Source organism: Penicillium alfredii, assembly GCF_028826965.1.
Source record: "Penicillium alfredii strain IBT 34128 chromosome Unknown utg000010l_segment0_segment0, whole genome shotgun sequence".
Classification (NCBI taxonomy): domain Eukaryota; kingdom Fungi; phylum Ascomycota; class Eurotiomycetes; order Eurotiales; family Aspergillaceae; genus Penicillium; species Penicillium alfredii.
In genome coordinates this window covers 1,196,820-1,219,898 of record NW_026622707.1, presented here as the reverse complement: position 1 = coordinate 1,219,898, position 23,079 = coordinate 1,196,820, and the positions used below count along the sequence as shown (strand labels likewise).

Genomic DNA, 23,079 nt, shown 5'->3' with positions numbered 1-23,079 from the left:
TCTCCGCCAAAAAGCATTTTGTGTCGACATTTTGATGATTTCTTCTCGAATAAGCCGGAGTTGTGGACTATCTCTATGGGCATGTGACATCAAATTCTCATTTTAGGCATGATGGTTTTGCCAGCATATCCAGGCGTTAGTGTTGTTTTCCATACTATTTTCTTGTCGATGAGAACGCCCTGAAGAGCAGCTTGAAGAATGGCTGTTGTCAATTGTTTTTCCTATAGCTATAGCTATCAAGAATATCACTATTGAGCACATCTACTGACCTAACTGCGGTGGTTCCCTTATCATAATTTGCTTAGGCTAACTTCACAACGATCCATGAATTTTGATACCTGGCCTTGACTCGATTATTGGCCATCATCTTGCATATCCATCTCGGCCTCTTCCTCGTCCAGCAGTGGCACAAACCGAAAGTCCACAAAGCATACCTTGCCCACAGGATTCTTGACACCAGCGCCTACCGGTCTGCCTACAGCGGTATTCTGATCATCCAGCTCAATCATAAACTGAAGACTCAGAACCCCCTGTCGGTCACCACGAATGCTCACTTTATTGGCAACAGCCATGGCACGGGCAGCTTTTCGAACCAAAGCAAACCGATAGCTCTGTCTAATCCGCTCACCCATCGCAGAGGGCGGAGATACCAGGAAAGTTTCCGTGACGGTGGGTGCCAGTTTGGTTCTGGTAGCGCGAGCCCGAGACGAGCCGTCATCCGCCAAGACCTTATGGTGTGTCTGTGACGGCATGCTTCCTGGACCGGGGCCACCACCGATAATCTCGTTGTGTTGATCAATTGAAAACTCGACGGTGGACTCGCTGAAGGGGCCGCCGGCGCCGGAGAGAGCGAAATATGGCTCGTGCTTTGCACAGGCAGACAGTTTTAGGATGGTGGGCGTGGCCGAGTCGAGCTCGGCGATGGCATTGTGCAGCCAGGCGGACCGCATGATGATCTTCATGATAATAGCGTCACGCTGTAGTGGGATGTCGGTTTCGTCTTCCTCGGGCTCGTAGGTGACCAACTCGCAGGTTGTTTTCACGCCAGCCTCGGTGATAGTGATGCTGAGCGGAGCGCCATGCTGAGCATATTGCAGAGTACAGGAACGGTCCATGAGCAAGGCCGGGGCATTGAACGCACTCGATGATACAGGATTGGTTTGTGGTATGCTGGTGTCTCGGTCGCGGCCAGGCTCGGGTAATTCGTTGATGCCAAAGATCTTCAATGTTTCTAGCAGGGCTGAGAGCGAGACCACGAAATGTGGATAGTTCAAATTCTCTGAGATACCATCAGGATCTTGCTCTTGATCATTGTGGCCATTGGACTCGGGGCCTGTCGTCGGGTTGAATGTATAGCTGGTGAAGAGAGATTTGTCGAGAAACGCCAGTCCCTGAATAACACGGCTTTCTTCTACCGAGAAGCGCAATCCATCGGGGGTAATCTGGACAGTTGCTTTGGATGCAAACCCAATACAGGAAAGCAGTGTGTAAAGATGGTGGGCGTTATTGGAGACGCCCGCGAACAAGGGCTCCATAGTCGAACTTCTTGGGAGGGACACGGTTATGGCACAGAGCAGAAAAGAGCGAGACTGGAAATGGGTGATAACTTTGGCTGTTCTAGCAGTACAGGTCCCTTTGCACCTCCAGCTTGTGGTACATCGAGGGTGAGATTTGGGACGGCGATATTAGACGTAAACCCCGACGGCGCACAGTGTGAACACAGCCCCAAATCTACCAGGAGAAGAGTCCCATCAGAAATTGCTAAAGCTTAAGCAGGAAAGTACACATATGCCAAATGGTTACTCACCCGAATGCTAGTGAGGCTGGAAGCCCGAGGATCAAGGTATTCTGGAAAGATGGTTCTGTTGCACCACAGGACTGGGTTAGAAAAGTGTGCCATGAAGAAAAGGCAGCGTCGTAAAAAGAAATGTACTTACTGAGACCAAAGAGTCCCGTAATAACCAGTGCTATCAATACCAGTCAGTAGGAGGCCTTCCAAGTCACATCGGTGTCCGTACCAATGAGAAGCAGGCAGAAGGAGGCGTTGAATTGCCCTTCCTTAGGAATGATGGCTTGGAAAGGGCTTGCAGAGGCTGCCTCCCAGACTTCGATCAGAGACATGAGTGATGATTGTGAATAGAACCAATTGAGGGTGGAGAGAGTTGTAACTCGTAGAGCTCCGCGGTTGTTGATCTGGCCGGTCGGAATATTATTGATCCGACCCCGGAGCGATCTCGGGATCATCGAGACCGCGAAGTGCGACAGCTTCTTGCTCATCCATGCAATTATGGCTGGTTCTTCCCCCAAGAGTGAGTCTATTTTAGCCCTGCTACGTGTTATATGGGACTTCAGAATCATGGCTCACACTATCATCCAGGTTCCAAGAGGAAGGTCTCGCCAGAGGAAGCTTCCCCGGCCCCGGGGGAGGTGGCTAACAAGAAACCGCGCAATGAGTCCATGGAGAAAGAGGTTGGTGTTTGAGCTGAAGTATGAATCTCACTTTTATCTGACATGTTACTTGCAGGAAGATGGCCCCTTGAGCAAACCGCCGTTGCGCATCGTCCCTTTTCCTGAGAAGGTATCCCCACTCTCGCGATTCCAATTCCACGCACCATGGATGCGTTGGCTGACTACGACCCTCAGCCTGCAGTTCTCGAAGAGCGCCGAGGAGATATTGAGTTCCGAGTGGTTAACAATGATGGATCGCATGACAGCTTCATTGTCCTCACGGGCCTGAAGTGCATCTTCCAGAAGCAGCTCCCCAAGATGCCCAAGGACTACATTGCTCGACTCGTCTATGACCGTTCACATCTCTCAATAGCCATAGTCAAGCACCCATTGGAGGTTGTCGGGTATGTGCCATCCACGGTGGGATGGGCTCCAGGAACAAAATAAAACACTGACCAAAGCAACAGAGGGATCACCTACCGACCGTTCAACAGTCGCAAGTTTGCAGAGATAGTCTTCTGTGCTATCTCCTCTGATCAGCAGGTTAAGGGCTACGGCGCTCATCTGATGTCCCACCTGAAGGTATGACCTTAGAACTGGGCCAGCGGAGATATCTCGTCTAACACTCCTTGCAATAGGACTATGTGAAAGCCACTTCTCCTATCATGCACTTCCTGACATATGCGGATAACTATGCCATTGGGTACTTCAAGAAGCAAGGTTTCACCAAGGAGATTAACCTCGACCGATCGATCTGGATGGGATACATCAAGGACTACGAGGGTGGTACGCTCATGCAGTGCACAATGGTTCCCAAGATCCGGTATCTCGAGTCGGGTCGCATGCTTCTCAAGCAGAAGGAGGCCGTGCAGGCGAAGATCCGGGCCTTCAGTCGGTCGCACATCATCCACCCCCCACCCAAGGAATGGAAGAGTGGTGTATTCCCAATTGACCCCCTCAGTATTCCGGCGATCAAGGCGTCAGGCTGGTCGCCGGATATGGATGAATTGGCTCGCCAGCCTCGTCATGGGCCCAACTACAACCAGCTGCTGCATCTGCTGAACGACATGCAGAACCACAGCGCTGCCTGGCCCTTTACCCAGCCGGTGAACCGCGACGAGGTTCCGGACTATTACGAAGTGATCCTCGAGCCTATGGATCTGTCGACCATGGAGGAGAAGCACGAGAAGGACATGTATCCGACTCCACAGGACTTCATCAAGGACGCCATGTTGATCTTTGACAATTGCCGTCGCTACAACAATGAGAGCACACCGTATGCCAAAAGTGCCAACAAGCTCGAGAAGTTCATGTGGCAGCAGATCCGGAACATCCCCGAGTGGTCGGTGTGTTTTTTGTTCTTTTCTTTTCAGCTGTCTCATGAATGGATGCTAATCATTCCCTTCTCTAGCATTTTGCGGACGGGCATTGATCCAGGGTGTGCCCTTTCTTTTCGAGTGTTTCTTTAGGATGTTTCTTTCCGGATGGCTATTTGTAGGAGTTCATTTTGGGGGTTTTTTTTTTCATGGAATGGCGTTGTGGCGTGTGGATTCACCAATACCCTGTGTGGAAAGGTTACGGAGCATGGCCAGGAAGGGCCTGGTTTATGTATGACTTGATGCCATAGCGACAGCAATTCGAGAAATTCCAGTCTTGCAATAGCGAGTAATTTTCACATATAGAAGACCACGATGTAGTTATGCGCGATGTACTTCACGCACGTTGACAGGTGGAGCTTCATCTCGGCCCAACATTGTTGCGTTGTTTCAGGGAGGCTGGATTGTGCTTGACCCCTGCCTCATTTTCTGTTGACTTCGAGTTCACACCCTCCACTCTCTTTTTTTTTCTGCGTGTCGAGGATACTCGACTTTTTAGTTAAGCAGCCTGTTGATTTCGCTGTCTGCCTTCGTGGTTCTTCAGGGGGTTGGTTGTTCTCCCATTCGGTTATCTCCCTACTGCATCTCGCGACGGGCTCAAGTCTTTCCAACCGCTCCTGTGCTCAAGGTCTTTCTTTGTATTTTTGTATTTTTTCTCTTTGATTTTCTATTTGTCCTTCCCGTTCTTCTCGGTTTTCCATCCCACTGCTCGGCTCTCGCATGTTTACATTCCCCAAGTCGACGCGACCCGACACGCTCAACGCTCATTGCCCCTTTCGCGCCCCTCGTTGATCCTGAACTTTCGGTGCTGGAAATTTCACCGGTGACAACTCTCAACACTGTGCCAAAATGGCGTCCGACTCTTTCTCCGACGTGGAGCAGCGTAATCGCCTCCCGACGCTCTTTGAAGTCCTCAGTCGCCGCACCCTCGCCCCCGTCGACCTCTTCTCATTCTACATTTACATGCGTGACCAGCAGCGCTCCGTGGATTATCTGGACTTTTGGTGGGCATTCCCTTTCTTGTTACTATGTCCGCCCTCTAACAATTCTGATGTAGGCTCGATGTCTCACAACACATGTCCCTGTGCCGACACTATGTTCGCGAACTCCGCCGCTCCGTCCTGGTTGCGACACCCGAAATGGAGAGAGCCGACAGCAAACGGTCATCTGCAATGCTAGAAAATTTGGAGAATCTAGGGGAGATCCCCTTGGGGGAGGCTGGGCCTTCGCATCTGCGGAATGAATTTTCAGGAAACGAAAAAGAGAGGGATGCCGACCAACGGCTGTCGGCTTTCCTACGCTCTGATGGTCATACTTCATCGCACTCGCCGCAGAACAGTCTCGGATCACAATCAGCTGACCGGACGCCCTCCCATGATCAACAACCGCGCGCCAGCTCGGGTACCCGGAATGGTGACCACCATTCCCCTGGACACACCGTGGCACGCAATGATATTCGCGCCAGCGCCGAGAAGATCTTGTACACCTATTTGCTTCCCGGATCCGAGCGCGAGATTATTCTACCCGAGGCCATGGTCTCGACAATTATTAATCTGGTCGAAGATGATGGTCGGGATGACCCCGAGGTCTTTGATCCCGCCAAGGACTACGTGTTCCAGGCTATGGAACGCGATGCATTCCCGGGATTCTTGCAGGCTAAGGCTCTGGGGAATATCGTTCCCCTGAGCACCCTGGCGCGTCTCGCCTTTGCTCTAATCAGTTTCGGTGGAGGGTTCTGGGGCGCGTTCTACGTGGTTTTGCGGAACAAGCCTCGCCATATTCGCTGCTGGGTATGTTTTTGGTCTCTTTTTTTACGGGGTTTCCCGGGTCCTCGAAACTAATGAAGCTACAGGTCATTCTTCCGTTTGCCGTCGCAGCCTACTTCATCGTCTCATACCAGTACAAAATTGATCCCGCCATGGCTTTCGTGGGCTACAGCGAATACACCTTTATGAACTGGGCACCGATCCGCGAGCCTTACGTGCGCAAGCTCTTGAACAAACGTGCCCTTGTCACTGCGCTGATTGCTTTCTTGACGGCCGCGGCATTGAGTATCTTGTTTATTTTCGTCCCGGGCACCATGTTGTGAGCTCGACGTGGCATCCGACTCCGATTGTTCCTTGAAGGATGATATCTGGTCCTTGGAACCCATTTGCGAACTGTCAATTTCGATACGAGCACACCACGCCTTGTGGCCGTCGTCGCTATGTCTGCATTTATATGACTCGTCGAAAGCGTTCTTCACCCTGGCGTCCGGATCCCGAGGCTTTGCTCTGCTTCTGCGAAACATAATTTCGGAGAGGCCTCTTTCCCCGAGAAAGGCATCGGCACTGTCTATAATTTTCGGAGCTTTGCTTGCCTGGAGGGTTTCCTGGTCTGCTCGCTCCACCCGTCCCCATTCGGGCCGTCAATGCTGTTCTCTCCTTGTCTTGAATATAGTGTTGCTTCTCTTTTCCTTGCTGTGTGTTTACTTTCAATTCTCCCAATACCCCTTTTGATTTGTTTTTCTTTACTTGTCCTGTATCTATGTTCTAAATGAGCGTTGCCGTTAGGGCTTTACGAATGCAATCTTGCTTTCTTGATCATGCATGGTATTTCGATAAATAGAAACCGCTTGTTGAATTTTGAGCAACGTGGTCATGATAGGCGTCTGTCACCTGCAACCGCGGGAGTGAGCTCAGGACATCCGCCCCAAGACCCGCTTGGAATGCCTGCTGCTACTCCCCGCCCGCGACCCGGCGCCCTCGTCGATATCCATGCGCGATCCCAACTCGGCACCACCATCCCCAGCCTCAAAGAACCCATCGTCCTCGTCAAAGTCGTCCGCTTCCCGCTTATTCCCTCCCGACCCCGCACCCCGTCGCCCTGCATTCAGCCCCGGTTTCCCTCCGCGACTCCTGGGCCCAGCTGTAACCCCGGCATCTTCCAGAGGCGACGCGGCCTGGCGCTGAACCGCCTCCTCGAGCAGGATCTGATGGGATTGTTCCTTGGCATGGTGTTTAGCGGCATCCGTCTTGATTCTCGCGATCTCGGCTTCAAGATCGGCGACGACTTCGCCGCAGCGGGTCTCCCATTCGGTCAGCAGCGAGATCATCTTGGGCAGGGACTGCGGCTGCACGTCGCGCAGCGGGGCGACGGCCGTCACATTGACGGTGGGTGGGTTTGTGGCGGGGGAGAGACGCGCTGTGATTAGCGAGGCGTAGATGGCGGTGGTGACGAGGGATTCGAGGTCGGCGGTTGAGGGGAGTGAGAGGGCGGTGGTTAGAGCGGAGTAGGTGAGGGGCTTGGTTGTTGCGGAGAGGGAGAGGAGCGAGAGGAGACGGAGTTTGAGGGCCTGTTCGGCGCTCAGTTTGGGGAGATTCGGAGTTGCTATTAGTGGACTCGGTCAGCCTTCGGTGTCTCTCAGTCCGCGTGCGTGTGTCCCAGGATACCCCGCGACGCCATTAGGACGTTGTCCCTGTCAAACACACCTTGATACTCCTGCCACGTCCCCCATGCAAAGATCTCGAGTAACGTCAGATAGCCCTGGAACTCGGCCGGGGTGTCGGGAGACCGCAGCGATTGGATGGTTGGTGACTCCAGCAGCTCGGCGAAGACATAGGTCTGGGGGTTGGAGGTGGCATTTGTGATGAGGTTGGCGATGAAGCGCGGGGACGTGGCACTCGTTGAGTTGGCGAGATGGATGAATGGCTGCAGAGCCTCTAGGGCTTTGGCATGAGTCTGGTCCATGGTGGGTCGCAATGGGCTCAGGAAGATGACGAGAGGTCAGATTGATGGGTCTGAAGCTGAGAGATGGGAGCTTATCGCAGTTTGCATGGTGTGCAAACAGCCCAAGAGACGAAGTATAAAAAATGACGATTCGCGTGGAGATGACAATGTGATGGGTATGATTATAATATCTTTTTAAGATTTGGCTAATCATGTCCTGATTTAATGCCGTATCATAAGAGTTCCTATACTCGCGATGTGTGTCCTGATCTATCATATAGCCAAAGCTCTACCTACCAGGCTACCAGGCTACCAGGTCCTAGAATCTCTACATCTGAAACGCTCCGTCTGCCTTGTACACGCTGAGTCGGTTTCAGAGCCAGGATCTTCCTGGTAGAAAAGTCATTCAGGCGTTCACTCTGTGTCTCAATCAATTCTAAGCCCGCCCGTCTTATCAGCCGGTCAGCGCCAAATTCCAGCGAAGGCTGGGGATGCATTCCTCAAGCGTGGCGGATACTCCACTCCAACCGTAATCCCGCCCACTTCCACTTCTCCCTTCCCATTTTTTCTCCCTTTCTGGTTTCTGGAGTTCCTGTTTTTCGATTTTGTTCAAATCCTGTCTTCCCCTCTCTGCTTTGTGACGATCTGGCATTAGCATTCCGATAGCGCTTCTTTGCTCACTCGATCGGGGAATGATCGGTCCCTCCGTCGACGATCCGACAGCATCCGCCCAGCACGCTATCCTCTCTCGCCATCACGCCTGAACAGATCAACTTTGCCCAGAAATTCCCTATGCGGTAGCAGAACCCTTTTATTCGCCCTGTTCGCCGTGCGCATTTCCCGCCAGTCGAGATGTCCCCCAACCCTCGCAGCGCGCGCGACGAAACCGACCCCCCAACGAGCCGACTGCCCGCCATGGCTACCACAACCCTCAGAGTCGAGGGGATGACCTGCGGGGCATGCACTTCGGCTGTCGAGGGTGCGTTTAAAGAGGTGGACGGTGCTGGCGACGTCTCTGTCAGTTTGATCATGGGCCGGGCCGCAGTGCAGCATGATCCCTCTGTGCTACCCCCGGAGAAAATTGCCCAAATGATCGAGGACTGCGGTTTCGATGCGAAGGTTTTGTCGACTGACGAGCAGACAAAAAGTCCCGGGAACAGTGGTGTAAACGACACGCGAGTGTCAGTGACCAACTTAGCGGTTGAGGGCATGACCTGTGGCGCGTGCACCTCTGCGGTTGAAAGCGGACTCAAGGACATCCCAGGAGTGAGTTCAGTGAATGTGTCTCTACTTTCGGAGCGTGCATTAGTGGAGCATGATGTGGAGAAAATCACGCCAGAGCAGATCGCGGAGATTATCGAGGATCGCGGATTTGGAGCGCGGGTGTTGGATACCGCGACATCGCCGGGCCATGACGCCTCATTATCGGTCGCCGAAATGGCGGGAGAAAATCCAGAGCACTGGGTAACGACCATCGCCATAGGAGGAATGACCTGTGGCGCTTGTACTTCCAGCGTCCAGAATGCCTTTGACCATGTCGAGGGGTTGATTCAGTTCAACATTAGTCTTCTCGCCGAGCGTGCCGTGATTGTACATGACCCTGCCATTCTCACAAGAGAGAAACTCATTGCGCTCGTCGAGGATACTGGATTCGATGCGTCGGTTGTGTCATTCGAGGCGCAGGCGCCTCTCTCAAGGAAGACTCAGCAAATCCACCTGAACCTCCACGGCCTCCAAAATGCCGCCGATGCATCTGCGCTGGAGGAGGACTTATTACGCCAACCGGGGATCTGTTCGGCATCCATTAATTTAATATCTTTCCGTGTTGCCATCTCCTTCGATGCATCGGTGATCGGAATCCGATCTGTGGTGGAAACGATCGAGGCCGCTGGGTACAATGCGGTGCTAGCTGATTCAAACGACACCAATGCACAACTAGAATCGCTGTCCAAGACGAAAGAAATCCAGGAATGGAAGCGCGCATTCACGACATCGGTATCCTTTGCGATTCCCGTGTTCGTCATCAACATGGTGTTGCCGATGTACCTGCCTAGTCTCGACTTTGGCGGCTTTGAACTGCTTCCGGGCCTCTATCTCGGAGATCTGGCATGTCTTTTTCTTACTATTCCTGTGCAATTTGGCATCGGAAAACGATTCTACTACACCAGTTATAAATCTCTCAAGCATCGCTCTCCGACCATGGATGTTCTCGTCATGCTTGGTACCTCGGCTGCCTTTTTCTACAGCTGTTTTACTATGGCCATGGCCATGTGTAGCATGCAGCACAAACGCCCGAGTACCGTGTTCGATACTAGTACGATGCTTATCACTTTCATTACTCTCGGCCGGTGGTTAGAGAATCGGGCCAAGGGACAAACGTCCGCTGCTTTATCTCGCCTCATGTCTTTGGCTCCATCGATGACCACAATTTACGAAGACCCCATTGCTGCCGAGAAGCTGGTCGAGGGATGGATCTCAAAGAGTGCCTCAGAGAACCCTGGCGCTGGTCCAACATTGCCCGAGGACACAACGGTCAACCAGAAATTCATTCCCACTGAACTGATTCAGGTCGGCGACATTGTCATCCTTCGCCCCGGAGACAAGGTCTCTGCGGACGGTGTGGTCATGCGGGGCGAGAGTTTTGTCGACGAGAGCATGATCACTGGAGAGCCGCTACCAATCCACAAAAAGAAGGGCAGTCATGTCATCGCCGGGACGGTCAATGGCACGAGCTCAGTGGACTTCAAAGTAATCCGAGCGGGCAAAGATACGCAGCTGAGCCAAATCGTGAAACTCGTCCAGGACGCACAAACAAGTCGGGCCCCTATCCAACGCATGGCTGACATTGTAGCCGGCTACTTTGTCCCCACGATTATCGGTCTTGGATTGATCACCTTTTTTGGCTGGATGTTCCTGAGCCATGTGCTATCCAACCCGCCCAAGATCTTCCAGGGTGACGACAGTGGTGGCCGGGTCATGGTTTGCCTGAAGCTGTGTATTTCGGTCATTGTCTTTGCATGTCCTTGCGCTTTAGGTCTCAGCACGCCGACGGCTGTCATGGTTGGCACTGGAGTGGGCGCTGAGCATGGGATCCTCGTCAAAGGGGGTGCCGTACTGGAAGCGGCCACCAGGGTCAACCATGTTGTCTTCGACAAGACAGGTACATTGACTTCTGGACGAATGAGTGTGGCGCAGACCCGCATTGAGCCCCAGTGGACTGCCAACGAGTGGCGCCGCCAACTCTGGTGGCTTCTTGTTGGCCTGGCGGAGATGAATAGCGAGCACCCGATCGGCCGAGCGATCCTCTCCGAAGCCAAGGCTGAAGCAGGACACCCTGGGGAAGATGGACTCCCGGGTAGCCTGGGTGACTTTGATGCCTGTGTGGGTCAAGGTATCTCGGCCGTTGTCGAACCTACATCCAGCGTAGAACGGACTCGTTACCAGGTTATTTTGGGCAATGCCAACTTTCTGCGGTCTAGAAACGTCCCTGTGCCTGCCTCGGCGGACCCCGAATCCGCCACGAATGAACCAGGCTCGGAGACGGGTGCTCCCAAGCCCGGCAAGGCGGTCTCTGGGATCACACGGATTCACGTTGCCATTGACAGCCACTATGCGGGGACAATATCGCTTCGAGATACCATCAAGGACACATCAGTGGCAGCGGTAGCAGCCCTGCATCGCATGGGCATCTCCACCTCACTAGTGACAGGCGACACATCCTCGACAGCGATTTCTATTGCCACGGCTGTAGGCATCCCCGTTGCCTCGGTACATGCATCGGTCTCGCCAACCAACAAGCGAGCAATCATCTCCTCTCTTCAGTCCACAGGCGAGCGTGTCGCCATGGTTGGTGACGGAATCAACGACTCCCCCGCCCTAGCCACGGCCCTTGTCGGGATTGCGCTAGCATCCGGCACCGACGTGGCAATAGAAGCAGCCGATATTGTTCTGATGCGTCCAGATGACCTGCTCTCCGTCCCAGCCAGCCTGGCGCTCTCGCGCTCAGTGTTCACGCGCATCAAGCTGAACCTGATGTGGGCGTGTCTGTACAACATCATCGGCCTCCCCTTCGCCATGGGTATCTTCCTCCCCTTCACTGGGTTCGTGCTCCCTCCAATGGCCGCCGGCGCCGCCATGGCCGCATCCAGCGTCTCCGTCGTCGTCAGCAGTCTTTTGTTGAAGTTCTGGCACCGTCCGTCGTGGATGGAGATCGACCGCCTCGAGAAGGAGCTGGACTTGGATTTGATTTCTGCCACTGGCGCAGCTCATCGTCGCGCCCATGCCCGCAAGTCACGCTGGTGGACCCCTGCTACCATACTCGCTTCCAATCGCCCGCGTTCCCTTCGCCGCTGGCTCGGTCAGTCGGTGTCTGCGGTTTGGTCTTTGGCGACTGGGAGGGGGTTCAAGCCGGCCGTCCAAGAGGACGAGGGCTATGTCCCGCTCCAGACGGTGGAATCGCCTGTGTGATGAGGATAGTCTAGGTATTTCACAGCCCTGGAGTGGGTTGTGGAATCTTTCTTTCTTATCAGACCTATATTTTGTGGGTTATGAACTTTTCTAATTGGACTTGGGTTTGAATGTCTCGGGTTGGGTTTTTTGTTTCATGCTTGATACCTCTGTCTATACTTGGTTTACATTTCTCAATAATGAAGATGATAGATTATGTCTACTTCCTCTCGCAGTATCTTTGAGTCGGTCTTCTTCTCTCGCTTAGCTCAAAATGGATACCATTTAAACACCAAAAGGGACGTGTCATGATCTCCATCCAGGCTATGAAGAACCCTTCCTCTGCCCAAGTAATATTGTAAATCGTCACTCATAATGCTAAGCTAGAAGCTGCAAAACAGCAAATACAAAAATACATTCGAGATCCCAAGAAAGAAAAAGGACAAAAAAAAGTCGAAGAAAATACCGAAAATATCACCTATTCCTTTTTCTCTGTTGCCGATGGCTGAACTGAATCACTGGCTCCATCCGAACTCTCAACTGCAGTCTTTGATTCTGCGGTTTCCTTGGCCTTGGTGTCCTCCAGAACAATGTCGCCGTCCTGGTCAGTAGTGGCTGAGCCCTCCTTTGTTGCCGGTTCTCCCGTCATCGCAGCGCCAGGTGCAGATGACTTGGTGTCGGAGGCATTATCGCTCTGCGAAGGCTGCTGGCCATCTTGTTCAAGCGGCATCTCGACGCCCTTTCCGTCTTGCAGGCCCATGTCCGCTACGCCAACAACCGGCGGGCCACGGGCGTGAGGAAATTCTTCAGAGGATTCTGCTGGTGGGGAGGCGGTAGCCGCCGCGGGGTGTTCGGTTTCGACTGTCATCATCGTGGCACTAGCCGTAGTGCCAACGTCAACATCCTGTGGCTGTGCAGATAGAATTTCTTCGGAAGCTACATGAAATACCCAAGTCAGCCATTCAGTAACCAATTCCTCTGGGTAACAAAGACAAAGCATATATCTATAAAACAAACAAGAAACATACCTTCTTCCAATGCAGCGGAGTCCTCGGCTTCAAACGAAACATTGGTCAACCAGGGGATTGGAGTAAGAAGTGCACCGCCCAGGGACTCGTCGCTTCCGAGGCCATGAGAATAGTCCGGGCCCAGGTAAGTCCCACCGGGATTGGAGTGTAGCGGCCCATTCAACGAGGTTTCGGGACCCGAGGGTGTTTGGAAAGGAAAGATGTCTGCACCACTTGTCACAGAAACAACTCGATCAACGGCACGCAAATAGGCCGGCAAGGTCCTATAGTGTGCGGTCGGGCGGAGTACAAGCTCCGCGAGTCTCTGGATCGTGTGGGGCGGTTTCTCTGTGAACAACGAGTTAATCGAGGAGCGGATTGAGTTCAGGAGGAGTGCAAGTGGCGGCGGCAGCGTATCGCTCCTCTTGTCGGCAGATGCTTGGGGCTGCGAATCTGGCACACGCTCGCTCGATGGGGGAGAACCAGTCGGGGCTGTTTGTGTCTGGTTGGGGGAGGAGTTCTCCTTGTTGCTACTTTCAGGAGGGATGGTATTCGTCTCTGATTGCTGAGAGGGCAGACTTGGAAACGATTGCTGGTCATGCGACTCGGAAGGCACCTGCGGCATGGGGAATGCATTGTAGACAATCTGAAACGGCTGGTTAGAGACGTCGATCAAAAGGCCACAAGGAATAGACTCACGTAGTCCAGTCGCTCCAGCAAGGGCGCAACCATGCTAGCCCATTTCTCTCTAGAACAGCGTATCAGCTTCGTGGGCTCCAGCCCGTAAGGGCGTCGTGACCTTTGCGGTGCACATACAGATCTATCGAGCCGCCATTGGCGGCCGTGCCTAAGAGGTCCTCATCTGTAATACTGGAGTCAGTAAAAATTATCGCATACACTTATCATCTAGCACAGGAGGGGCGACTCACCCAGCGACATTGTCCTCTGACGCAAGCTGGAGAAGAAGACGGAGCTGCGAGTGGCCCGGGCGGCTTATCGATAGGATCACGTGATACGTGAATTTTACATCGAGGAGGGGCATGATCGGTCTTCTGCATTCTCTTCCCACGATTTCTTTTTGCCTCTTTCAAACATGTGGAACTCACCAAAGGTGGGAATTCTCGGCGGTGGTCAGCTGGGCCGCATGCTCGTTGAGTCCGCCAACCGATTGAACGTCCAGGCCAATGTCCTGGACGCGGAGAATGCCCCGGCCAAGCAGATCAGTTTCCACGACGGCCATGTGACCGGCTCCTTCAAGGAGCCCGAGGCGGTGCGCCAGCTGGCCAAGACCTGCGATGTCTTGACTGCCGAAATTGAGCACGTCGACACCTATGCGCTCGAGGAGGTTGCGTCCGAAGTGCAGGTGGAGCCGAGTTGGCAGGCGATTCGGACGATCCAGAACAAATTCAACCAGAAGGAACACCTGCGCAAATATGGAATTCCCATGGCCGACCACCGGGAATTGGTGAAGAACACACCGGAGGAATTGGCGGAGATCGGCGAGCAGTTGGGCTTCCCGATGATGTTGAAGTCTAAGACGATGGCATATGACGGGCGGGGTGAGTGCAAGGTGCGATGGAGGGTTTGTGGGAATTTTACTGATAACATTCCTAGGGAACTACCGTGTCAACTCCAAGGCCGATATTCCTGGTGCTCTGGAGGCTCTGAAAGACCGGCCACTGTATGCGGAGAAATGGGCCTACTTCAAGATGGAGCTGGCTGTCATGGTTATCAAGACTAAGGACGATGTGCTGTCATACCCAACCGTCGAGACGGTGCAGGAGGACTCAATATGCAAGCTTGTGTACGCACCGGCCCGAAACGTGCCCGACGCCATCAACCAAAAGGCGCAAGCACTTGCACGTAAGGCTGTTGCCGCTTTCGAAGGCAAGGGCGCCTTCGGCGTGGAGATGTTCCTCCTTGAAGACAACAGCGTCATGCTTTGCGAGATTGCCAGTCGCATCCACAACTCCGGCCACTACACGATCGAAGGGTGCGCGCTGTCCCAGTTTGACAGCCATATCCGGGCCATTCTGGACCTCCCTATTCCGGCCAAGAGTCTTGAAATCCGCCAGCCATCCATTATGCTGAATATCATTGGCGGTGCAACACCCGACTCCCACCTGAAGGTTGCAGAGCACGCGCTCTCTATACCCAACGCCAGTATCCATCTGTACAGCAAGGGAGCCTCCAAGCCAGGACGCAAAATGGGCCATGTGACCGTTACCGGTCCGACGATGCACGAGGCGGAGACGATGATCCAACCGCTCATCGACGTGGTTGATGACATCCGCGCCCAGCGGAGCGACGTCAAAACGCAACCCCAGAAGTCGGGACCTTCGAAGCCCGCGCCCTCGGTGGCCGTTATCATGGGCTCCGACAGTGACCTGAAGACGCTGGTGCCGGGTCTCAAGTTGCTCCGCGACTACTTCGGCGTGGAGCCTGCCGTCGAGATCACCTCGGCCCACCGCACCCCGGACTACATGGCCGAGTACTCGGCGCAGGCGGCATCCCGCGGCATCAAGGTCATCATCGCCGCGGCTGGTGGTGCCGCCCATTTGCCTGGTATGGCTGCCGCCCACACCGCTCTCCCCGTCATCGGAGTCCCCGTCAAGGGCAGCTCGCTGGACGGCGTCGACAGTCTGTACAGCATTGTGCAGATGCCGCGTGGTAAGCGGAACCCCCCCTCCTCAGGCTCCCTCATATTTCTTCTTCATAGGGGCCTATCTAACCCCAATGTGCACAGGTGTCCCCGTCGCCACCGTCGGAATCAACAACAGCATCAACGCCGCCCTCCTCGCTGCGCGGGTCCTGGGATCCTTCGACCCGGCCATCCAGTGCAAGGTGGAGGCGTACGCCGAGGATGCGCGCGCGGAAAACATGGAGAAGAAGGGGGCAAAGCTGCGCGAGCTGGGCTGGGAGAAGTACTTTGAGCAGATGTAAATGCTGCGGAATCTGGAAAAGAAAAGAAGGGCCCCCACCCCCAAAAAAAAGAAAACGCTAAAGCTCAAGATCAAAATTGTTGGATCCAACTTCGCAGAAGATCAGTCTTTATCTTCCTGCCTTGTATATAGCGGGAGGGCGTTTGCTATATCCGTTTTAGATGATTTATGATATAAGAATATGACTGGAGCTGTGATATATCTCTTTTTTTTTTTCGAGTTTCTTAATGCCTTCGTGACGTTCATCTAGCAATTAGCTTGGGCAAACATTCTCTCTATACAACGTTCTCTACCTCTCTAAAAGAAAATAGTAAAATCAAAGATAAATATACTTTCTAGATGGAATAGATAAAAAGTAGTAAAGAAAGAAAATAGGGGAAAGAAGAGTATAAAAAAGTAAAAATTGGAAGCTGTATATTAAGCAAATAATATATCATTTGAAATAAAATAAAAGCCAGAGAGTAAGCCTATGAAATATAGATTCCACTCTGCTATACCTCAAGTTGCCCGAGACAAACGAGGTCCAGAGGCTTAGACAAACTCAGGTCTGATGGACTAGGGCTTCGAATTGCAGGCTCTACTAGCAAATAATCCCCTCAAAGCACCAGTCAACGCAAAAGCAGCGGTGGCATTATGTATTAGGCTACCGACAGACATAAAATCAATACTCGTACACGCAATTGCACAAGGGGGGAAATCATCGCAAGGAATCACCGAAGCACAAAACAAAAGAAAAGAATATAAAAAAGGGAGGCATGGCAGAATTAAGGGGTTGCCAAGAAAAAAAAACCATCAATTCAACGAGAGGCATGACGATTCAGAAAAGACATGAACGACACAAAACTTAGGCAGTGGTGCCGTTGGTGCCGCTCTTGATGCCATCGCCAAGGTTCTGGGTCTTGTCATTGACAAAGGCCTGGTCGACTTCGTCGGAGAAGCCACGCGATGGATATCCGGCGACCTTGGAGGTGCCGTTGGTCTGGGCGGCAGTTGTGGCACCCGAGACGCCGGAAGCTTCGGCGACGCCGGTAGCGCCGTTGGCATCGCCCATAGAGTGCGTCTTGCGGGTAACCGGGCCCTGGGATGGGATGTCGGACGACTCGGTAGCATCACCAATGCTGAAGATGGGTGACTCCCAACGCTCGCCCTTGGTAGCCAGCTCGGCGTACTCGGTGGCCTTGGTGGAGACACCGCCAGGCAGCTTGACGTCCGGGAATATCGAGTCCTGGAGCGTCATCACAGTCTGGACCTTGGTGTCTCGCTTGACGGCGCCCTCGGCCTTCTTGGCCTGGGCTTGGGAGCGGGCGCGGACAGCGTCAGCGTAGCGCGAGAAGATGCTGGGCGCGTTCTCCGGCTCCTCGCGGGCCGCCTCCTGGGCCCGCTTAGCCTCAGTGTGAATGTCGTGAGCGAAAGCGTCACCGTTCTTGAAGGCCTCGCGGATTTGCCCCTCGACCACCTTCTGCAGAGCCGGACGGACCACACGGTTGAGCAACGGCTTGAAAGTCGCGAAGAGAACCTTGTGCTTGGACTTCTTCAGCTTGATGTCCATCTGCTTGATGCTCACCGACACCTTGTCCAGCTTAACGAAATGCTGCTTGTCGCCCTTGCTGGCGGTCGAGGCCGCAATCTTGAAGCCGAAGCCCTCGCCGCCAAGGATAATATCCATAACACCGGTGTCGGTGATGGAGGGGAAGCCCTGCTTCTTCTTGATGTAGTAGCTGACATCACGGAGGTCGGCCTGAATGCCAGACATCGAGATCATGATCTTGTTGTCACGCTTGCTGCTGATCTTCTTGCGGCCCCAGCGGAAGTAATTGTCGCTACCGAATTCCACCACATTAGGCAACAAGTTGTCGCCCTCGATGACCAGGTTCTCGACCACGACATCGACCATGGGGTCGGAAACTTCGATACGCGGGATAGGAATGTAGCGGACGTTCTCGAAGATGCCGGGGATAATCACGTCACGGAGGTCCTTGAGCAGGTGTTTCTTGAAGACAACCTTGCCGCCAGCATCGCGGCCCAGATCCTTGAAAAGCTTCTGGACCGACTCGGCAAGAGCCTTGTTCTGCGGGTCCTTGTCGAACTGGTCGGCCAGGAACTTGATCTCATTCACGATTCGGTCGGTGTGGCCCTTGTAGCGATCGCGGAGCAGGTACTGGCCCTTGTCGTACAGCTCAACCCACTGGCGGTTGCACTCTTCTTCCATGATGAATCCTTGCTCACGGAGGGATTTCCTGTGGGTTGTTAAGAGTGCAATTACTTATATTCAGTAGCATGTGTTCAACGTACCTGATCAAGGCGTCAATGTTCTTGAACCATCCTCGCAATTCGGGATCTTTCTCCGCATCATGGTAAATGGCGTTGAGCGACTCGAAGAAGTCATCCAGAGAAGTGCTGTTGGCAAAGCGCTCGATGAGAGTCTATAAACGACCATCAGCATCTCACACCAGATTGAGGGTTCCAGCGGGATAACATACGCGTAGGTCGGTCTCCACGGACTTGACACTGTCGGTAGCCCGGAAATCGGAAACGGCACCGCCGCCCTGCTGAGTGGTGGTCTTGGCGTGACCGGCGTATTTTTCGGCCAAGGACAGCAAGGTCTCAATGGCTTGCTGGTCTGTAGACACAATGAGCCACTCATCGTTAAAGCAGACATGGGTTTCAGATGAAGATGCTTACAGTCGGCGTGGCCCTGGATCTCGATGACCATCTTTTTCAGGCGCCAGATCGTCTGGTCACGGCGCTCCTTGGGCACCTTCTCAGCCAGATAATCCTTGGTCTTGTCGGCGAGCGCGCGGGTCCGGCTCTTCTCCGAGGGAGTCTGGGAGGCATTCTCCGCGATGGAAGCGGAGGCATTGCTAGATTTGTCCTGAACTGGCATTAGTACGCGTGCAATCATCATAGGAAAGGTGGAAGACTTACACTTTTCTTCTTGATCCGCGATTTCAAGTCTTCCTTGGAGACTTTGGGCTTTTCGTGCCACACATTTTCTTCGGCGGCTTGGTCGATCTGCGCAAGCTGCTCTTCCGACGGGCGAACCTGGTTGGCGGCCTTCTGGGAAGCATCTGCGCCGATATCCCGGACCAGGATGGTAGCATCGCTCACTGAATTAGGGTTAGAAGGGATCGTTTTCAAAAACACATGAAAAGACTGACAAATCTTTCGGAATTCCCCGTTGGTGATTAGAAGGGTGCCCAGGGTCTTCAGACCCTCCAGGGCCTTGTTCCCATCCTGCTTTCCATCCTCCTTGCCGACCGGTACATCAGGCTTTTTCGCGTCACCAGTGGTGATCTGTTGGGCCTGCCAGATGAAGTCCTGGAGGAGTTCACCTTCGTTCTTGGTCAAGAGAAGCTTCTTGGCCTGCTCGATGACATGGCGCAGGTCCCCGACGAGGGCCTTGCCCTCGTCTGAGAGCTCCTTGGGAGGGGAAGAGAGTGTCTGGGATTTCAAGGCACTGTTCAAGGCGACATCACACTGCTTGTTCTGTAGGAGGAATATGGGTTTAGTTTGCGCAACGTGTGCATGGATCGCAACGATCGAAACTCACCGATGGGAGTCTGCTGTTCTTGAAGGCTGTGGGAAATAGGGAGTCAGCGAAAAGACGATGCGGTCGACCGAGTGCCGATTATCTTACCATGGTACATGCCAAACCATTGCAGCTTCTGGTTGATATCCTGGAAGAGCCAATGGGTCAGTCGCCGTTGCGTCCGGCTCCGAGCGCAATTCCACATACCTTCTCCTTCTGTTTGGAGTCGGTAGGACGGTTGACGTTGGCCATGGTGTAACAATGTGTAGACCAGAAAGATAGGGGAAATAGAGAAAGCCAAGAGATATTATGATGTATGGACTATCGCAGGGTTAGCCCCAGAATCTCTCAAGGGGAGAAATCACCAAACGCACGGAGAATTAGCAATTACCTAGGGTACTAGGTGGTAAAACAAGGGGGTATCACTGGAATGAAGGCAAGTATGGGAAAAGCTGGAGAAAGGAAGAGGAAAGGGATGAGAATATAAAAGGAAAAAAAAGAGGAAAAAGCAAGCCGAGCGCAGAGATCGTTACTGCAACGATCAACTCTCGATCGAGGTTGCTGGGTACACAGGAAGAACCCGGTGGAGCTATGACTGGACCCGCACTGGAGTAGGTACCCAGCAGGTACCCTCGGACGCCCCCAAGGCAGGATCGCCTGTATTGACGTCACACTGGCGTCGGGGTCGCGCAGAGCCAACGCACTCGGAACTCTCCTCCTGCTTCTTCCCCCTTTTCTTCATCTTTTCTTTCTGATGTCCAGCTCCTAATAGTCGAATCAACTTGTCTCAATCTACTCCATGCCATAGCCAAGCACAATGGCTTGTCATAAGCACTTCTTCGGGGGAAAATCCGGTAAGGCTGCGATATTACAGCTACCCACATCGAGCTTGCTGATCTGCAAGCTTGCCAGATCTTGTTCTTGGCACACGCGCATTCGCCATCATCCACGGTTCAGGGCTGCCAGTGGGTCCTCAGATTCTATCATGGTGTCTTATGAAACCCCGAGATCGTCCTCCACATCAGCCTGACGTCAACCACGCCGATGGGTTCGGAATCCAACTCTTGCGTCGTGAGGTGAAATCAGAAATGGGCAACCACGCAACATCAGTTTTATGGTACGGTGATCAATAGTCCGGTGGAGACGTTTTTGGTGTCGCCCCCCTACTCGAGCTATTCTGAATGGTTTGGCGAGAAACCGACGATCAACACGCAACAATAGCTCCTGTGGCTTTTACACAGCCACCTTGAATCGAGAAAAATGTGAAGCCCTTCTGTGGCTCTGCGGCGGTGGACTCTAGCTCCGCATTTCGGAGATTCGTGGAGATCCCCTTCGGCGATGCCGTACGACTCAATTCATAATAGTGTATCTTTCACCCCCCCCCCCTTTTTTACGTTCGATATTGCTGACTTGCATGTGATCTTTGACAAATATCTGCAATGACACAATGGTCCCATTAGCTCCTAATTTCCTTGGGAGTTGAGCACGTGATCCAGCGTCGCGTGGAAGGAGATTGTCCGAAGAAATCCTTGGACAGGATACTGTCTCCGGATGAAGACTCTGCTCCGCTGGTGACGGATGGCCAGGGTGGTGCGTCATTCTATGCCCAGGCAGAGATCGTACTCTGCAATTTCCAAGACATCGCCGTCTGTCTTCATGCTCAGGGGCACATCTTGATTCGCAGATGTAAGCCCAGTTCACAGCTGGTACCTCGAAGATTCAGGATGCCCCTGTCGAATCCCTCGAGCTCATTGAGTGTCTTAATTCTAGGCAGGCACATAATAGACAGACTAGCCTGGAAAGGTATTGCCTGAAAGAGTTCTGGCATCGGTCTAGTGGCGTTGAGCATCCTTGCATGTCCACGATCCTTGCTGCACTTGCATATCCAGCATGTGGATTCTGCAAAGGATGGAAAGTGGGACATGGACAAACTCAGTGGTGCCCTGGCTAGGCAGAGTGGGTCAACTGGAAGAGATATCCATCTATGGATAGTTCAGGGCCACACTAACCCTGCGATGTCGGACAGTCTTGTTTCCAAATTTCCAAAGATGCATGTATACCAAGACGCTTCGTGCAATGATTGCACGCGGTGGTTCTGTCAGGCCATCTAGTACCATCTAGTCTTCGGTATCGCTTCTATGTGTTTCATCGCAGACCCTGTCTTTACCCCAGCACCGCGCGTTGTTCTTGAAAGCCATTCCTCATCCTATGATCGTCTTCAAGCTGCTGTCGGCAAGAGCTCCGGTTGGTATTTTAACGTACAGTGCGTCTTCACCTTCAAAGCACGTCTCCTGCTCTCGGGGCTCTCAACTACTCGTTCGGTCGCAGATGCAAGAGATAGCCGTGGCAACATCAACATGTGTACAGGTAAGTACTTCATTAAGATATTGGTCATATACAAGGACGTGACGGTCGTAACTATATACAAATATTCCCCCTCTTTCATGGCAGGTCCACGTTTTTCGCACTGGCTGCTGCGGAGGTAGTTGATGTTTGCGGATCAGAAGACGAGCGCTTTGGAAACGCTCGCACACGATGATGGACGGAATCATCGAGAGTGTCGCAGGCGATGCGGGCCTGGCTCTCGCTATCCGGCGGCTGAGCAGGATGAAAAGAAAGATCCACAAAATCAGACAAGTCGGTCGGTGTTGAACTCCCGCAATTGACCTCTGTGAAATGGACCAGCTTGCCGAGGATGGCGTACTCGAGCTTGAGCTTGACGCTATAGGCCATGGCTTTGAGGGTGACGTGGATATCGAAGTAGCCCGAGTACTGGACGCCGATGATGGCGGCGTCCATGCAGATCATGGCCAGGTTGACGATCAGCAGCTGGATCAGGGTGCTCTTGTAGTGGCCGCGTGGACGGAGGTTCAGCATGCGCACGGCTTCCCACGAATAGATGAGGGAGAGCACGATCTCTTGTATGGAGAAGGCGATGAGCTGGATGCGTTCGAAGATGTTGAAGCCGGGGGTGAATAGGGCGGATTTATTGGAGTGGGAGCCGAGCTCGAGGACAGCGGCGGGGACGTGGAAGATGATCGTGTTGACAATGATCATGACCAGCGTGGCGCGGAGCACGGTGTGGTTTTGCACGACCAGGTGCAATCGCGACCACAGCACGAGCGACTGGCCCGTTACCATGCCGATCCAGGCGACGAGCTCCATGGATATGGGGAAGAGGTTGTGCTCCAGGACATTATAGAGCACCATGAAATAACCAAGCGAAAATGGGATGATGCTGATGCTCGCCACGAGCAGACACCAGAAATAGCACCCACCATAGCGCTTGAACGTCGAGAAACACACCACTATCAACTCCAGCGCATTGTACCAGGAGATGCTGACCAGGCACGTCGCCGTCGTGCGGACTATGAGCTGGGTGGTGGGCGAACGGTCAGGGTGTCCGAATTTGCCGCCGGACAGGTCGCTCGACATCAGGGCATATTCTCTTTCTCTTGCTCTCGTTCTTTTTTTTTTTTTTTTTTTTTTTGTTGTGGGGCGAGGCAAAGAGAGAGAGAAAAAAAAATGGAGCCAAAAAGGGGGGGGTTTACAAGACAGTTAAGGGGAAAGCTGAGTTAGATCTGGGGGAGGCAATGACAGCCAGTCTTTTAATAAGTTACATA

The 23,079-nt window shown here is 53.2% G+C and overlaps 9 protein-coding genes across 9 annotated transcripts; 4 read left to right on the top strand and 5 right to left on the bottom strand.

Annotated features, from left to right (window-relative positions):
- Window positions 1-353: 353 nt before the first annotated feature.
- Window positions 354-1,535, bottom strand: NUU61_008010 (putative DNA repair protein Rad1; the record flags this gene model as incomplete). Its single annotated transcript, XM_056658535.1, has 1 exon — window positions 354-1,535. One exon carries the CDS (start codon window positions 1,533-1,535, stop codon window positions 354-356), a length of 1,182 nt encoding a protein of 393 aa, XP_056508828.1.
- Window positions 1,536-2,287: 752 nt separating this feature from the next.
- gcnE (histone acetyltransferase GCN5) lies at window positions 2,288-3,880 on the top strand (the record flags this gene model as incomplete). Its single annotated transcript, XM_056658534.1, has 7 exons — window positions 2,288-2,309; window positions 2,378-2,469; window positions 2,525-2,578; window positions 2,644-2,852; window positions 2,916-3,030; window positions 3,087-3,794; window positions 3,860-3,880. 7 exons carry the CDS (start codon window positions 2,288-2,290, stop codon window positions 3,878-3,880), a joined length of 1,221 nt encoding a protein of 406 aa, XP_056508827.1.
- A 793-nt stretch (window positions 3,881-4,673) lies between these two features.
- rgsB (uncharacterized protein) lies at window positions 4,674-5,913 on the top strand (the record flags this gene model as incomplete). The annotated part of the gene is made up of 3 exons (XM_056658533.1): window positions 4,674-4,828; window positions 4,882-5,614; window positions 5,677-5,913. The coding sequence occupies 3 exons, from the start codon at window positions 4,674-4,676 to the stop codon at window positions 5,911-5,913; spliced, it is 1,125 nt and encodes a 374-aa protein (XP_056508826.1).
- Window positions 5,914-6,501: 588 nt separating this feature from the next.
- On the bottom strand, window positions 6,502-7,553 carry NUU61_008007 (uncharacterized protein; the record flags this gene model as incomplete). The annotated part of the gene is made up of 2 exons (XM_056658532.1): window positions 6,502-7,193; window positions 7,295-7,553. 2 exons carry the CDS (start codon window positions 7,551-7,553, stop codon window positions 6,502-6,504), a joined length of 951 nt encoding a protein of 316 aa, XP_056508825.1.
- An 831-nt stretch (window positions 7,554-8,384) lies between these two features.
- On the top strand, window positions 8,385-11,999 carry ctpA (Cu(2+)-transporting P-type ATPase CCC2; the record flags this gene model as incomplete). The annotated part of the gene is made up of 1 exon (XM_056658531.1): window positions 8,385-11,999. The coding sequence occupies one exon, from the start codon at window positions 8,385-8,387 to the stop codon at window positions 11,997-11,999; it is 3,615 nt and encodes a 1,204-aa protein (XP_056508824.1).
- A 457-nt stretch (window positions 12,000-12,456) lies between these two features.
- NUU61_008005 (uncharacterized protein) lies at window positions 12,457-13,924 on the bottom strand (the record flags this gene model as incomplete). Its single annotated transcript, XM_056658530.1, has 5 exons — window positions 12,457-12,914; window positions 13,007-13,631; window positions 13,685-13,733; window positions 13,802-13,847; window positions 13,915-13,924. The coding sequence occupies 5 exons, from the start codon at window positions 13,922-13,924 to the stop codon at window positions 12,457-12,459; spliced, it is 1,188 nt and encodes a 395-aa protein (XP_056508823.1).
- Window positions 13,925-14,078: 154 nt separating this feature from the next.
- NUU61_008004 (phosphoribosylaminoimidazole carboxylase ADE2) lies at window positions 14,079-15,928 on the top strand (the record flags this gene model as incomplete). Its single annotated transcript, XM_056658529.1, has 3 exons — window positions 14,079-14,544; window positions 14,600-15,655; window positions 15,732-15,928. The coding sequence occupies 3 exons, from the start codon at window positions 14,079-14,081 to the stop codon at window positions 15,926-15,928; spliced, it is 1,719 nt and encodes a 572-aa protein (XP_056508822.1).
- An 843-nt stretch (window positions 15,929-16,771) lies between these two features.
- On the bottom strand, window positions 16,772-19,708 carry NUU61_008003 (uncharacterized protein; the record flags this gene model as incomplete). Its single annotated transcript, XM_056658528.1, has 9 exons — window positions 16,772-18,164; window positions 18,220-18,350; window positions 18,408-18,547; window positions 18,610-18,799; window positions 18,853-19,034; window positions 19,086-19,413; window positions 19,478-19,503; window positions 19,565-19,604; window positions 19,664-19,708. The coding sequence occupies 9 exons, from the start codon at window positions 19,706-19,708 to the stop codon at window positions 16,772-16,774; spliced, it is 2,475 nt and encodes an 824-aa protein (XP_056508821.1).
- A 2,190-nt stretch (window positions 19,709-21,898) lies between these two features.
- NUU61_008002 (uncharacterized protein) lies at window positions 21,899-22,891 on the bottom strand (the record flags this gene model as incomplete). Its single annotated transcript, XM_056658527.1, has 1 exon — window positions 21,899-22,891. One exon carries the CDS (start codon window positions 22,889-22,891, stop codon window positions 21,899-21,901), a length of 993 nt encoding a protein of 330 aa, XP_056508820.1.
- Between the last annotated feature and the right edge of the window lie 188 nt (window positions 22,892-23,079).